The following is a 14,620-nucleotide window of genomic DNA, read 5'->3' on the forward strand; positions in this document are numbered from 1 at the left end:
TTCCCTCGGCCAGTAAAGCGAGATGAGCTCTGCAACCCCAGTCGGTCACGACTGGACCTAATGGTCAGGGGTCCCTTTACTTTACTATGGTATCACCAACGGAAAGCATGTGAAATGCGCAGGAAGAGAAAGCAGGTAGCATACTAAGACTAATCCCTTTTTTGTACAGAGGAGTAACATGGGCCTGGAGCAACAGTTGGGACAATGCTGGCGATACCCTATATGGGTGCTGCAGAGCTCAGAAGGATGCAATTAACCAATGCACTTCAAAACTGTTTCTGACATGTGCTGATGTACCCTTGGAGCCCAGCTGGGCAAAAGGTAACTCATGCAGAGATTGCCGACATCTGTGTAACAAGCAAATAAGGTCCCATCTGCACAACACATTTATAGCGTACCACTTTAAATGAGGGTTACCAGATGTCCCCGGGACAGTCCCCGGATTTGCAAATCTGCCCCCGGGAAACGTGGCAGCGGCAGCCTCAGCAGCCCGGAGCCAGCCTGGTAGCGCAGTTGGCTCTGGCTGGCTTCAGGAGCTGCTCGCTGCTGCCGCCACTGCCAAAGGGGAACCGGGACGTCTGGCAGTACAGATCTCCTGCCCCCTTCCCCCTTTGTTGTGATAGATCGGGGGAGGCTCAGGAGTTGCGGTGGGCGGCCATTGCCCAGGAGGGGCGCAAGATGCGTCGTTTCTCTGCCAGGCAAGGCGCAAAGCCCTTCTTTCGAACCCTGTGAAACATAAATGTGCAATTTTATAAAAACTGGACAAACGTGGCAGAGAAAGGGGACAGGAGATTGGGGAAGGTTCGGGACTGTTGCCCAGTTTTTTAAAAACTGCACATTTATGTTTCAATAGGGTGCACCTTTATACAATATGCATGTGTGCTTGGGCCCAGGGTCTTTTGCCTCACCATCCCCACTCCTGACTCCCTGTTGCTACTCAGATAAAAAAAAAGTGTCCCCAGATTCATTGAAAAAAATCTGGTAACCATACTTTAAATAGCCGTGGCTTCCCCAAAGAATTCTGGGAGCTGTAGTCTGTTAACTATGCTCACAATGCTCAGAGTGGTTTGACAATCAATCCCCCGTTCCCAGGGAAATATGGGGGTGGTAGCTCTCTGGGGCAAATAGGGGTTGTCCTAACAGTCTCAGGACCCTTAAAAAACTACAGTACCCATGATTCTTTGAGGGAACTGTTTAAAGTGGTACACTTTAAAGGTATGGTGCAGATGGAGTCCCCAAAAATGTAAAAAATAAAATAAAAATTAAAATCTAAGGTGGCGTATTCTTACTCTTTAAAAATAACTTTAATGGATATAAGAATGAAATGTGCCTCCAAATTTAATTCAGAAAAAGTGTGCATCAGCTTAAGTAGGGGAGACACTAGTCTGTCTACTTATTTACATCCACAAATGCTTGTGACACACCAACATAACATCCTTGTTTACAATGCGCATAACTCTAAGATAACTGGCTGTGACAGCAAATGGTGGGTTTGGATTGTTAGTCAAAATATAATGGATAAAAAAAAAAAGCAATTCTGGCCAATTACTTACATGCATGGCTAAAATACTGCGAGGGACTAACTCTCTGTATTGTCTAATTGTAAAGTGCCAGGTTTTTATTCTCATAAGGTCATCAAATGTAAATTCCAAGATAAGACGTCCTTCTGTGCACACCTAGGAGAAATAAAGAAAAAGGAAGGAAAATAAACAAACACACACACACTTCTTTAAGGAGCCTCTATAAAACTAAAAGAAACCAAACAAAATACAGTCCTAAGCAAGCTAAATAAATGCCAATATACTTTGTTATTCAGCTTTATTGGGGAAATTGTATCCCCTCTGGAAAAAGAGAGGAATTAAGAATGAACAATTAAATAAGCAGGCTGTGGATTTTATAGGTCTGTGCAATCTAAATCCTATTTTTTGTTTCCCTCCAAAATGGCTGGTGATATTTAATGGCATAAAGGGCACAATTCTAACCCCCTGGCGCTGATGGTGGGTGGTGGGGTAGCATGATGTGCAGGTTCCCTCTGCTGGTAGAGAGGAGCATCATGGGGTGAGGAGATGCTGGAGGTGAAATAGTTAAACAGGTTACCCAATCATAACCCGGGGGGTGGAGTCAGAGGGACTATAAAACCAGCTCTGGGAGGGGCGAAGGGAGGAGTTTGTTGGGAGTTGGGTGGTTGGTTGGTTGGAGTGGGAGTGAATTGGGATAGAGTCTGTGGGTAGGTTGAGTTAGTGTAGCGAAATAAGCTGAGTCAGGAACAGTTAGGAGCTAGGAAGACGAGTAAATATCTGAGAGGTGGTTTAGTGAGGGAGAGCAGGTAGCGGAAGTTATAGGTCTGGATAGGCACCCCATGATTGTAATTGACCAATACCGTTTATGAAACCACACGCTTGTTAAACTGCAATAAATAAACAGAAGTTTATGTTCCAATTAACCCTGACTGGACTCAGTATTGTACCAGGTAGGGCCTGGGTGGTGGCAGCGAGAAATAAAGTGGTGGCACAGGGATCAATAGATGGTGAAATGTCTGGGGACCCTGTGTGATCGCCACAGGAGAAGTGGGGACTTCACCGTGGCAGGTGGGAAGCTGCTGCCTGCGGTTCTGCTACTGGCGGCGGCTAGCAGACAGCCCCCCAATAGGCTGTTTCAGAGAATGGATTCCTCCATGGAGTTGGATTCTTGAGCCAATCGGCCGCAGCAAACCCATGTATGAAAGCCACCACACCTTCTTCCTTGGCTGACCTGGGTGGCAAGGCTTCAGATGTGGTGGTGGGTTTGCACCGCTCCCAACCAGGGATCTGTTTTGCTCTGTTCACCTTTCACTTTGGATAACAGCTGCAGTTGTGCAAATATAATATCTAGCTGCTGAACCAGAGGGCCCTGTATTCTTTATGTAATAGACATTAAGCAATATTGTGTAATAGGCTGAGCTATAAAAGTTCTACACGTTCCAACTGGTTGTTAGGTTTACTCTGGTATGTGTCACATTCGGTAGTCATTCTTCAGATAGTTATTTTCATCCTTCCCATTATCTATTTTTTTGCTTTCCGTTTTATCTTTCAATCCTTTTTTTGTCCTTTTGGGGGTTCCTCCTCATCTCCTCCTGGTGCCCCAGGGCTTGTTTAATGGATTGCACACCAATCACTTCTCAATTTTGAAAAAGTTTTAGCCCCAATTTCCTTCACTGATTCTTTTTGTTTAAACATTTCTGTCCGCCTGATTTGTATTCGCAATTGCATTCAAAGCTCTCTAGGCTTGGGCTTCCTTTGAGCACCAGGAAACCACAATGCTTAATTCACACAAAAAGGAGTACTGTGGAGCCCCTGAATTCTTCTCCCACGTTACAATCGGAGCCAGAGGAGAATTTATAGCATACCCGACAGATAATCCTTTTATAGGTCAGATGCCTCATAGCGAGGGATATTGTAAGACGGGCGAACCATGGAACTAATGAGGGGCGAAAGAAGAGTCTGGAGGGACCTGTGGATATAGGAAAGGAATGATGGCACATTTTCTCTCTGTGTCCTGGGCTGGCTTTCCAAAGTGGCTCTAGGGCAGAAGCAGCGGCTGATCAGGAACAGGAAGTGGGGAATTTCAGAGGAGGACATAATCAATGGGAACATTTATTTACTTTGGAGCCCTGACAAATTCTGGAACCTGATTTGGTAATTTAAGAATAGCATATCTTACAGAAGCACCCCTGTTGTTTATGGCAATATTTAAAAACATATTCTTAATTAGTGTAAACCAGGGGTCTCCAACTTCCAAGAGACTGCGATCTACTCCCACTATAAATAAACTGGGAGTGATCTACTCATTGGATTGACCAGAGTTGTTGAGCTTTTATTGGGGAGAGAGACCAGGATCAACCAGGGACAGACTGCAATCGATCGTGATTAGATCGCGGTAGATCGCAACTGAGCACTTGGACAATGTGACCATTACTGGGGGAGGGGGGGTGTAATATATATATATATATATATATATATATATATATATATATGTATGTATCTGCATTAAAAGCTGTAGTAGTAATGTTGGTGAAGTTTCTGGGAGCAACTTGCCCTAATAGCACAAAGCAGTAGGGCAGGCAGAAGGGTTTCTGGTTACTGAGCTCCACAGCTGCTCCAGAGGGTTATGCTGGTCAGCATAAGGAGGGGGAGAAAAGCACCTTAGCCCTAGGTTAGGAGCCTGGGAAGACAACCAGGCAAGAGAAACTGCTTGGCATAGGAAAAGAGAGAGCTAGGGACTGGAAGAGAATGTGGTCCAGAGGGATATGGGTGAGTGAGAGCTGGACCATAAAGGAGGCTGATCGCTGAAGAATTGATGCTTTTGAATTATGGTACTGGAGGAGACTCTTGAGAGTCCCATGGACAGCAAGATCAAACCTCTCCATTCTGAAGGAAATCAGCCCTGAGTGCTCACTGGAAGGACAGATCCTGAAGCTGAGGCTCTAATACTTTGGCCACCTCATGAGAAGAGAAGACTCCCTGGAAAAGACCCTGATGTTGGGAAAGATTGAGGGCACAAGGAGAAGGGGATGACAGAGGACGAGATGGTTGGGCAGTGTTCTCGAAGCTACCAGCATGAGTTTGACCAAACTGCGGGAGGCAGTGGAAGACAGGGGTGCCTGGCGTGCTCTGGTCCATGGGGTCACGAAGAGTTGGACATGACTAAACGACTAAACAACAACAAAAGTGAGAGCAGCATGAGAGGAGGAAACAGAGACAGAGCCACACAGGTCCAAGAGCTGCAGAGATGAGGCGGGATGAAATTTCACATACTTATTTGAAAAAAAGCCAGTCCCTCCAAGTCTTTGACTGCAGGCCTCTAGAACTAGGGCTGAGGTCTGCTATGGCCTATGCCTCAGGAGGGCATCCACTGATAGTCAATGGGTCTTCTTCCTTGAAGTTACATGCCCTCCTTGAGCAAGAGAAGCAAGAGAACCACAAGAAGAACAGTTTGAAGGAGCTGCAACTCCAAGAAATTTGAACTGCTTTGTTTCATTTCGGTCCTTGTTTTTATGCTTCTACTGTGTATTTTTATTCTGCAAACTGCCCTGAGATGCTTGGATGAAGGGCTGTATACAAATATAATATATAAAATAAAATAAAAACAGAAGTGACTTTTATGCGTGCTATAACAGGAAGGAATCTGTAGCTGCTGCTCATACAGTAAGTAGCTCTCTGTGCTGTACCCAAAAGCACAGGTCTGCTATTATGGCTACCTCGGAAAAATAAAAGCATTCTCTTTGGACAGGAGGCAGCGTTCTTCCACTGACAGATCCTGACAGCAAAACCAGGGCTCGCTTGGCTTCAAGTATTTCCGAGAGCTTTTATTTGCTTGTTCCCAAAGCAATTCTCCTCTACTGTTGTATACTAGGGCTGTTTTTATTTTAATTATTTAACAAATAAAAACCATCCATCTGCAGAAGAGTCAGGATGCATATGACACCCCAAATTAAGATACGATTAAATACCAGCCTAAGCAGAATTATCTTAAATCCCATGTTCATTCTGTCTCCTGATTACCAGGATCCACTTCCTGACCCAGTAAGCAGCACCCCTTAGTTTCCTGCCCCTTGAGTGTCCGGGGGAACTAGCAACTATGTATGTTGGCTAGCGTGAGAAGATGCTAAGAATCCCAGGGCTCTCATATATTTAAGAGTTGTTAAAGCAAGGAGACTTTGCTACCAAAGTTTTTCTAGGGTGGAAAAACGTGCCACAATTGTTTGCATTTTTTCTTGTGTATGTGTGTCTGTTTTTGTTCTGTTCCTGCTATGGACAAGAGGTGGGAGTTTCTTGCTGTGGATGCTTGTGGCCAACCATTCAGACCTCTCAGGATGAGGCCTGGACAAGCTGCAGAGTGTGGGTGAAAGTTTTATGTTTCTCAAAAGCCACAGAGGGAGAGGCCATTGGCTCAGAGTGGGGCCTTCTACGTGCGAGGGACAGAGGGGCAGGCTACCATACATGAAACAAGGAGAGGGAGCTGTTGCCAAGACCATAGGTTGTTTAATCTGTTTGTTCATCTTTTGTTTGTTTTTTTACCTAGGTATTTGCTTTAATTGAAAATTTGATTCTTGTCATCATAGGTTTGCTTGCTTACCCTGTGACAGAATTGCCAATTTGTTATTTATTGGGCCTGCTTATATGAGCTGGGACGCAGGTGGCGCTGTGGGTTAAATCACAGAGCCAAGGACTTGCCGAGCAGAAGGTAGGCAGTTCAAATCCCCGTGATGGGGTGAGCTCCCGTTGCTCGGTCCCTGCTCCTGCCAACCTAGCAGTTTGAAAGCACATCAAGTGCAAGTAGATAAATAGGTACTGCTCCGGCGGGAAGGTAAATGGTGTTTCCGTGTGCTGCTCTGCTTTGCCAGAAGCGGCTTAGTCATGCTGGCCACATGACCCGGAAGCTGTACGCCGGCTCCCTCGGCCAATCGAGATGAGCGCCACAACCCCAGAGTCGGCCACGACTGGACCTAATGGTCAGGGGTCCCTTTACCTTCACCTAATTGTTGTATATAGTTATGTTTCTCAGTTTCTTTTTTTATTACTTTGTCTCCTGCCCTGGGTCTGGAAATATTCTATCAAGCGCAAGCTAGGAATACTGTAAGTGAATAGTAATAAAATACACAAGAGCAGAGGGTATTTATAAATGAGTGGTGGACACTGGACAAAAGATCTGAGCTTTGATTAACCTTCTAGGACTCAGGAACACGCTACGGAATTGATTGGCAGTAGATTCAATAGACAAAGTACTTCTTCATATTGTGCATAATTAACTTACAGAATTCACTGCCACAAGATCTGATGGCTTTGTATCGGAGGATAGGTCTATCAGCAGCTATATGCCATGACAGCTGAACGGGATTTCCAGGTTTAGAGGCATAGGCATGCCTTTGAGTATACATTTCCTGGTGGGCAACCGAGTGGGACAGGGATTTAGCCTTCGTGAGCATCATTCATGGGCTTACTGTCTGGCCATTGGGTGATATTGGACTAGATAACTCAGCAGACCAAATGTACCTTACATAGTTTCACGTCAAATATTTAGATGGAAAATTTACTCCCATCGCTTTTGCTCGTAATTCTGATAGATGTTTGTTGCTTAACAGTGACAATCATTGGACGTGATGTGAATTTTATTTATACCTACAAATATTATACAGGACATAGCAGGAAATTCATTTCCCCCCCCCCTCCTCTGACCCTGGTCCTCCCTGACAGTTGAGGAGCCTCTGGAATAGTATAGGATTTTGCACAGAGAGCTGTGATAAGTAAGGAAAAATTGGCTTGGTCCTGTGTAAGAAGCAGCACTTGCCTTTTGCACAAAGCCACTGTTAGAAAATGATCCACAATTTCTCCACGGTATTTTTTTTAATGGTACATTTGTTTAGTGTCTAAAGTTTCAGTGCAATGGCTGATCTCTCCGTAGTTTGAATACCATTAACATACTGTTTAAAACCTAGAGCTCATGTGTTCAGGGACTTTCATTTAACGAGACATTATCTAGGAAAGTATAAAATGCAATTTTCTGAAAACGTTATAAGCTTTTCCCTCTGTAGTTGTCACCGTGTATACCCTACAAGCCTGTTCAATGAGTTTCTCTTGCTGTTTTTAGTAAGAAAATAAATTTCAGGCTCATAGAGTCACATATTATTAACTTGCCAGAATTTGTTAAATGTGGTGGTGCCTGCTAGTTTAGGTTGGTTTTTGAAAGGACCAGAAATTCATTAAAGATAGGTTCTGGTAAAGGCTGTGAGTCACAATAGTGAATGTGGATATTGGTTTTCCGGCTCTTCCTTTGTACCCACCCGGTGATGAGACCTAGCCCTGTCTCCTGTCCCAACAGTTACTGAAAACTCACAGATTTAAAAGAAATACAAACTCTGGGTTGTGGCAAACCTACATTAAAAATCAATGGATCATGCCCACGTGTATGAGTTCAAGTATGACCATTTTTAAAGAGATCACATACACTCACAGATCGTAACAGCTAACAAACACACTATGTGATGATATTTAACTTTCTAATTTTCTAATTCTAAACCAAACTATTTCTCTCTAATCAATTAAGCCAAAATCTCACTCGGAGTTGCCTCCCTTCCCTGCCCCCAAAGCTGCCTTTCCTATAAAATCCAAAATGAAAAGGTCTCCAATTAAGAAAACATTCTCTGTTGTGCTGCATTCATGTTACCGTGCTGTGAGCTCTGACATTTTGTTTCTGTGGTAACCAAAATCAGCTGATTAGTTGGCATGGCAACAGAAAAGATGTAATCCCGGCAGACACACTCTAATCAATGCCCCCAGCACAGATGGTCTCTGGAGGATCAACAAGAAAGCGGCTGGCAGGCATTCAGGAGATCACGTGGCAACTCCAGACTAGGCCAGGGGAAAAAAGAAAGAAAACTAAAAAAGAACATTTCTCAAACTAACCAGTAGCTTTTTAACCCCTTCTTTGTCTTGCTTAATTGTCAAAGATTCTGCAACTTCCACCACCAGGAGGGAGAACAGCATCACTTTAGCTTTATTATTTTTATTATTATTATTGCACAAAATGTAAATTTTACAAAGTAATAAATTCTTCCCTAACCTTCAGTTTTTATTGCTCAGAGTTTCTTATATCTGCCCTAAATCCTTATTTGATAGATGGTTTGTGTAAATTCATAAAAGTAACGTGCTCCTTTACTTTTTTATAAGGTAAAGGAACATAAATTGATCACTGGTGTTATGTCCAGGACTGAGACACAGACTGTTGATTCAAATGCGCAGGAGGGAAAAGTATATTTCAGCTATGCACACGGGCTGTTATTACACTTTTAACAATGCTGATCTTTTATGCATTTACGTGGTGCTATAAGGAAACACAAGCGTCACTAGCCTTAAATAAAAACCATCTCTACCATGCCATCAAAGTTAGATAGGGCTGGAAAGAGACAGTTGTTTTAAACATGAAGGCAGGCGTTACACTTCATGCTGTGGAAACTCATCTTACCATTGATTCTAGTAAAAAGGCTATGCAGGGTTAAAAATAAAATAAAAGCCTGTGAACCCTTTTGACCAAAAATGACAGTGAGACAAAAGAAGTGTTGTATACATGGTGGAAAGCAATTAGAGGTGAATGGGAATGAGGGAATTCATTTTGAAAAAATGTATTTGCAAAGGGTTGCCATATTTCAAGAAGTGAAAATCCGGACACAAAAGTTGTTGAGCTTTCTTTTGGGTGGACGGAAGGATGGATGAAGCGATTTCCCCAGAAATTCACCAAAAATTCAATACTTCCGATATGGGCTGCCATACGCCCAGGGCTCCCCCAGACATTTTAACTGGTTTCCGAAAATTCTGCCTGGACGCCATTTTCGAAAGACGAATCCTGGCTAGGTGTGGAAAATTCCGGACATATGGCAGCCCTATTTTTGCAACCCTGGACTTTCTCCTTATTTGGTAGATTCCATCCCTGTCAGGGGCCTTGGCATGTGGTGCCATGATGCCATCACTAAACCGAAGACCTGGAGGCAAGTGAGATAGTGACCACTCACAGGGTCTGCCACCAGTTTCTCCAGAAGGTGAGAATGACTCCTATACTTGTACAACTCTAGGTGTGTATGAACTCTTTTGACCTTTTAGTCTATCTGTAGTGGTTGGATGCAGGGGCAGAGATTGGAATCCTGTAGCCCGCCATATATTGAGAGGAGCATGGCAGTAAGGTTTACATTATCTATTAGCTGGAATTACATAGCTTTAAAAAAAGGCATTAAAAAGGCACCGAAGCAGCATTATTTGGGGGTTGCAAATCATACACACACACACACACAAAACTGAGAACTGAGGGGCAAGATGGCTCAGTCAGTAGAGCATGAGACCCTTAATCTTAGGGTCATGGGTTTGAGACCCATATTGGGCAAAAGATTCCTGCACTGCAAGGGGCCAGACTAGATGTACCTCCAACTCTACAATTCTATAATTCCATAACTAGTTTTGTTGCTGTTTGTGCTAACAGTAGGCAGTTTTCGCCTTGAAAATGCTGGAACATGAAAATTCAGCACAGTTGCCGAAGCAATACTTCTTCTCCAACCCACTTTCATTTGGTTTGGTTTTTTATACCCTTTGCCTGTCTCCAGCGTAACTGCTAAGAATGCTGGACTTGGTGGTCCCTATTCATTTCAATGCTTTTGGAACAGGAGAACTTTCCCATAAATGTGACCTCCATCTTTCATTACTGGGGCTGCTACAGGCTAAATATGCAATTTTTCAGCTTGAAACAATATTGCTTCCATGAATGCTACGAAATCTAATATGATGCCCTTCTCTATGGGGAAAATTAGGTGCTGAGATGAACCACTGAAATTTTCTAAACACTTTGTTTCGGAAAGATTCTTCCCCCACCCACCCAAAGTCCAATTTAGTTTTGCTTCAATCAGTTGGGTAGTTACCGTATTTTTTGCTGTATAAGACTCACTTTTCCCCTCCTAAAAAGTAAGGGGAAATGTGTGTGCGTCTTATGGAGCGAATGCAGGCTGCGCAGCTATCCCAGAAGCCAGAACAGCAAGAGGGATTGCTGCTTTCACTGCACAGTGATCCCTCTTGCTGTTCTGGCTTCTGATATTCAGAATATTTTTTTTCTTGTTTTCCTCCTCCAAAAACTAGGTGCGTCTTGTGGTCTGGTGCGTCTTATAGAGCGAAAAATACGGTATTTACTAAAGAGAAGACAACATGCTGACCTATGCAGCAGAAGTTCATTATTATTGTTTTATCTTATTTTATTTTATTTGGTGCTTTTTCACTCCCACAGGGAACACAGAAATTAACATGCAAAACAAGAATGCTAAAAACTGCTGTCCATATAGAAGCTTCATAAGTGCAAATAAACAAGAAAATAATTTAAGAAATTTTGGGTGGCACCATATCAGAAACAAAGAAGAATGTTTAAGAATGGGAATCTTTTCAGCCGGCAGAACATGGCTTGATAGGTCTGCCCCCTGGAAAAAATGCTCTAAAGCAGAGGCCCTGCCTAAACTGGTCTCACATTGGTAAAAGAAGGCCCATAAAACAGGGTGTTATCTTCTGATCTTTGGGGACAGGGAAATCTATGCTCCCTGAGAAACTTCAGAGCCTGGCCATTGAAGGATAATATCTATTCAACTATTCTATTAATCAAGGGTTAAACATTCCAGAGAACCAATTTCTTATGAAATATTGCATTAAGTCAACTGGGCCATAATCTTGAGGCTGGTGCTATTCAGTCTGGAAGCTAAACATGGAAGTAACATGGATGATTCAAGAACCAAGCCATAGGTCAGAGCTAGATGGGAGTGGTTCGTAGACATAATCCTAAAACTTGATGGTTGCAATGGGAAGACTGTAAGCCCAATGATCTACCAATGCCAGACCGCTAACAGTGAATTACCAGCACACAAACCAAATTCCAGAGTCCTGAGAAAAGACAGCTACAAGTAACTCGCAACTTATGTGCATTTAACTTGTGTACATTCAGTTTTATGCGAATGACCAAAAATTTAAACATGTAAAAAGGGGATGGAAAGGGGAAGGGCAATCCTACCTGCCACTGAACCCAATGTGTTTGGATTATACGTCATTTTGGCTTTGGAACATAACCTCAGAGAAAATTGTATTGGCTGCAACACCTGGAGCCATAGCACATCCTTAATTTGGAAGAAAGTGCAAGGGACATGCGCTGGATAATGCTGGTGGTCTACGATGAGAGATGTCATAGCTTCACCTCTCACACTGCCTGGGGGCGAAAACCTACCTGTGTTACTTTGCTGCTGTAGCAGAGGCCCTTCAAACTTTAAGCCACCATCCCTGACCATTGGTCATGCTGGCTGGTGCTGATGGGAACTGAATTCCAGCATAGGAACAGCATGGCTGGATCAGGCCAATGGCCCATTTAGTCCAGCATCCGGTTCTCACACTGGCAAATAACATGTCTGTGAAAAGTCTGCAAGGCAGTAATATGAACACACACTATGTGTGGTGGCCCAATTAATGTGACTCTTCCCTCTTTAAAATAATTTAAAAAATGAAGTAGATCATGAAAATCTGGTGTCTGTATGAACACACTTTTTATGTGTGACTATTAGCTGTTTTTTCATACACCATTGGAGCACTGGCTTTCTTGCTATATATGAGTTGCACAGTGTTGTGTTTCTTTTGGAATATAAAAAAGTACTTGTGATTTCTCCCAGTTTGTGATTCATGACCAAGGATCTACTCATCCAGTAAAAATTAAAAAAAAGTTCAAAGATTGAATTCTACCTGAAGTTAATGACTCTGTACTATTTATTTATAACTGTCTGGATGGATATAAATATGAATTATATAACTGTATTATATAATTGGTTGAGTTGGACTTTGTGATTTCATTCATTGGCTCGACTGCCAGGTTTTGGTTTTTACTGATTTGCGCTTAATTAATTTTGTTTTATTTCTTATCTTAATAGCTATATTATCCCCATCTTTTCTTTATATGCCAATGACCTATGGTTATAAGCAACAAATCAGAAATGAACTGAAGATTCAAGTTTGTGTACAATATTGTGAATTTTCACATAAGTTCTTTTTCTGGTATTATTTAACAGAACTTCAACTGCAATGGTGTTTCAGTTTTAACAAATTAAAATTCAAGATACCTGGAATCACTTCTGCCATCCACAGATAAAAAACCCCCCACCAAACCACCAGTTATTAATCTCTAATGTAATCTGAAAAGGGACACTGAAAACCCAACAACAATTTCATGTTTCATATTAATCTTTCCTATTACCTTTGTAAACATTGGTTTTCCATGTTGGGTGACCATGGTGCATTGATCACAGTCCACTGTGATGGAGGAGTTGTGGTATGATTCTTTTGAGTGCTTTAAGATGTAATACAGGTCTGTCACACCTCCTTCAAAGACAGTGCTAAAATAACGAGGAATGAGGGTCCTTCCAATGGCTGTTGGGAAAATACAAAGCACATGAGCAAAGGGCACTAGACAGAACACTTTTAAGTCGTTCATTTACTAGAACAATGGTAAAATGTGATCAAAACAGATTCCAATTAAACCAGTAAGAAATAGGCTACGCTGTTCCCTGTGGAGAGTGAGACCTGCAACAACAAAAACTGGAGACCTTCACATATTGACATGTGGTCCAAAAGGATATTATGATGGAGGTCCAGAAGAGGTCCAGAAAAATTAGTAGGCTTGGCTCCGCCCGTCATTTCCCCAGCACAAGTCATCCACCATGATGACCAAATCCAGAACAGAAGCCAGGCTCCACCCCAGAATCTGCTCAGAGGTGATCAGTTCTCCCCCTAGATGCACCCCTAATTGCTGGGTTTTGGCTCTGGGTCTGCTAAAAATTGTTGCTACACCTCACCTTCCTTCCTTCCTACCTACCTAAATAAATAATAAATCCGTTTCAATAATAGAAACAAGTAAAACCATTCCAAATGAAATAGAACAGTCTAGACTTTCACTGGGCCCCGAACAGGTATATCAGATTTTCAACTTTTCAAATATTGGGATACCTAAAGGGCAGTCAAATACCTAGTAACAGTAGTAGCAATAGGTGAAGAAATAAATATAAGCTGCAGAAGGAGGGTTTGTGGCCTTGGGTCAGAGTCAGGCATCTATGTAGGGATCTGTCCGGGTGTCCCAAAATATGTCTTATTCTTAAAATTAAGTGAGAAACATTAAGTAGTAATAGACAATCTGTAGAATTTTAGAACTGAATAGCTTTTAGAATAATTGAGATTTTACTTATTTATATTGAATATTTTGTTTAAAATACTCCTTCGGCCCTTCTATATTTTTTGAGAGAGAATTTGCAATTGACAATGCATTTTAGCATGAAAACAAAGAATGTGGCTAAATAATGTAGGTAAAATTAGAAAATTGTAGAGCTGGATTTTCTGGCCTCCATCGTCCAGTCTGTGTAGCAAAGCCAGTTTAACCATTCCACATGTTGTGACTGGTATGCATTGCCTGTCAGATAATCCCCCCCCCCCGGGCCACAAATGGGTTTATTCCATCTGTTAGAGGATCACTTTATTTAGGCAAAAAACCACCATAGTTTGATACTACCTCAATGAGGATAGTATTGGTGGAGGTTTTGCTATTGACTTAAATCTCCATCCCCATTCTGCAATCCCTTATTGTCCCTTGTAAAATTACTGTACTTATTGCCATCTGTGGACACTTTTGTGATGGGTTGGGGACGTTCTGGAGCAGGTAGTGATGGTGGTGGGAGACAAGGTGGATTTGATTTAAATCAAATTGATTTAAATCACAATTTAAATCACGAGTCAGTAAGACTTGATTTAAATCACTAGTCAGTAAGACTCGATTTAAATCATTTTCTTACAGAAAGACTCATTCTTGCTGGTATAATCTTAATATTTACAACCAGATGAAGGTTTCATCTTTGGAATAATAAATTTTCAGAGTAGTTTTTACAGTTATATCAAAAATTACTGATTTGGTTATACTATCAGAAATACAAAGACAGGTAATTATGAAAATATTGTTTATACAGTGGTGTCTCGCAAGACGAAATTAATCCGTTCCGCGAGTCTCTTCGTCTTGCGGTTTTTTCGTCTTGCGAAGCACG

The 14,620-nt window shown here is 42.2% G+C and overlaps 1 protein-coding gene across 6 annotated transcripts in view; it reads right to left on the reverse strand.

Moving 5' to 3' along the window:
- Nucleotides 1-14,620, reverse strand: part of LDB2 (LIM domain binding 2) — a 233,241-nt gene that overhangs the window by 44,736 nt on the left and 173,885 nt on the right. For all 6 annotated transcript variants that reach the window (XM_081020134.1, XM_081020133.1, XM_081020136.1 and 3 more), the window contains 2 exons: nt 12,790-12,962; nt 1,554-1,676 (listed from right to left, as the gene is read on the reverse strand). In XM_081020134.1, the coding sequence (XP_080876260.1) occupies nt 1,554-1,676; nt 12,790-12,962 (296 nt within the window). The remainder of the gene's footprint in view (nt 1-1,553; nt 1,677-12,789; nt 12,963-14,620) is intronic.

Source organism: Podarcis pityusensis, assembly GCF_964106645.2.
Source record: "Podarcis pityusensis genome assembly, chromosome: 9".
Lineage (NCBI taxonomy): Eukaryota > Metazoa > Chordata > Lepidosauria > Squamata > Lacertidae > Podarcis > Podarcis pityusensis.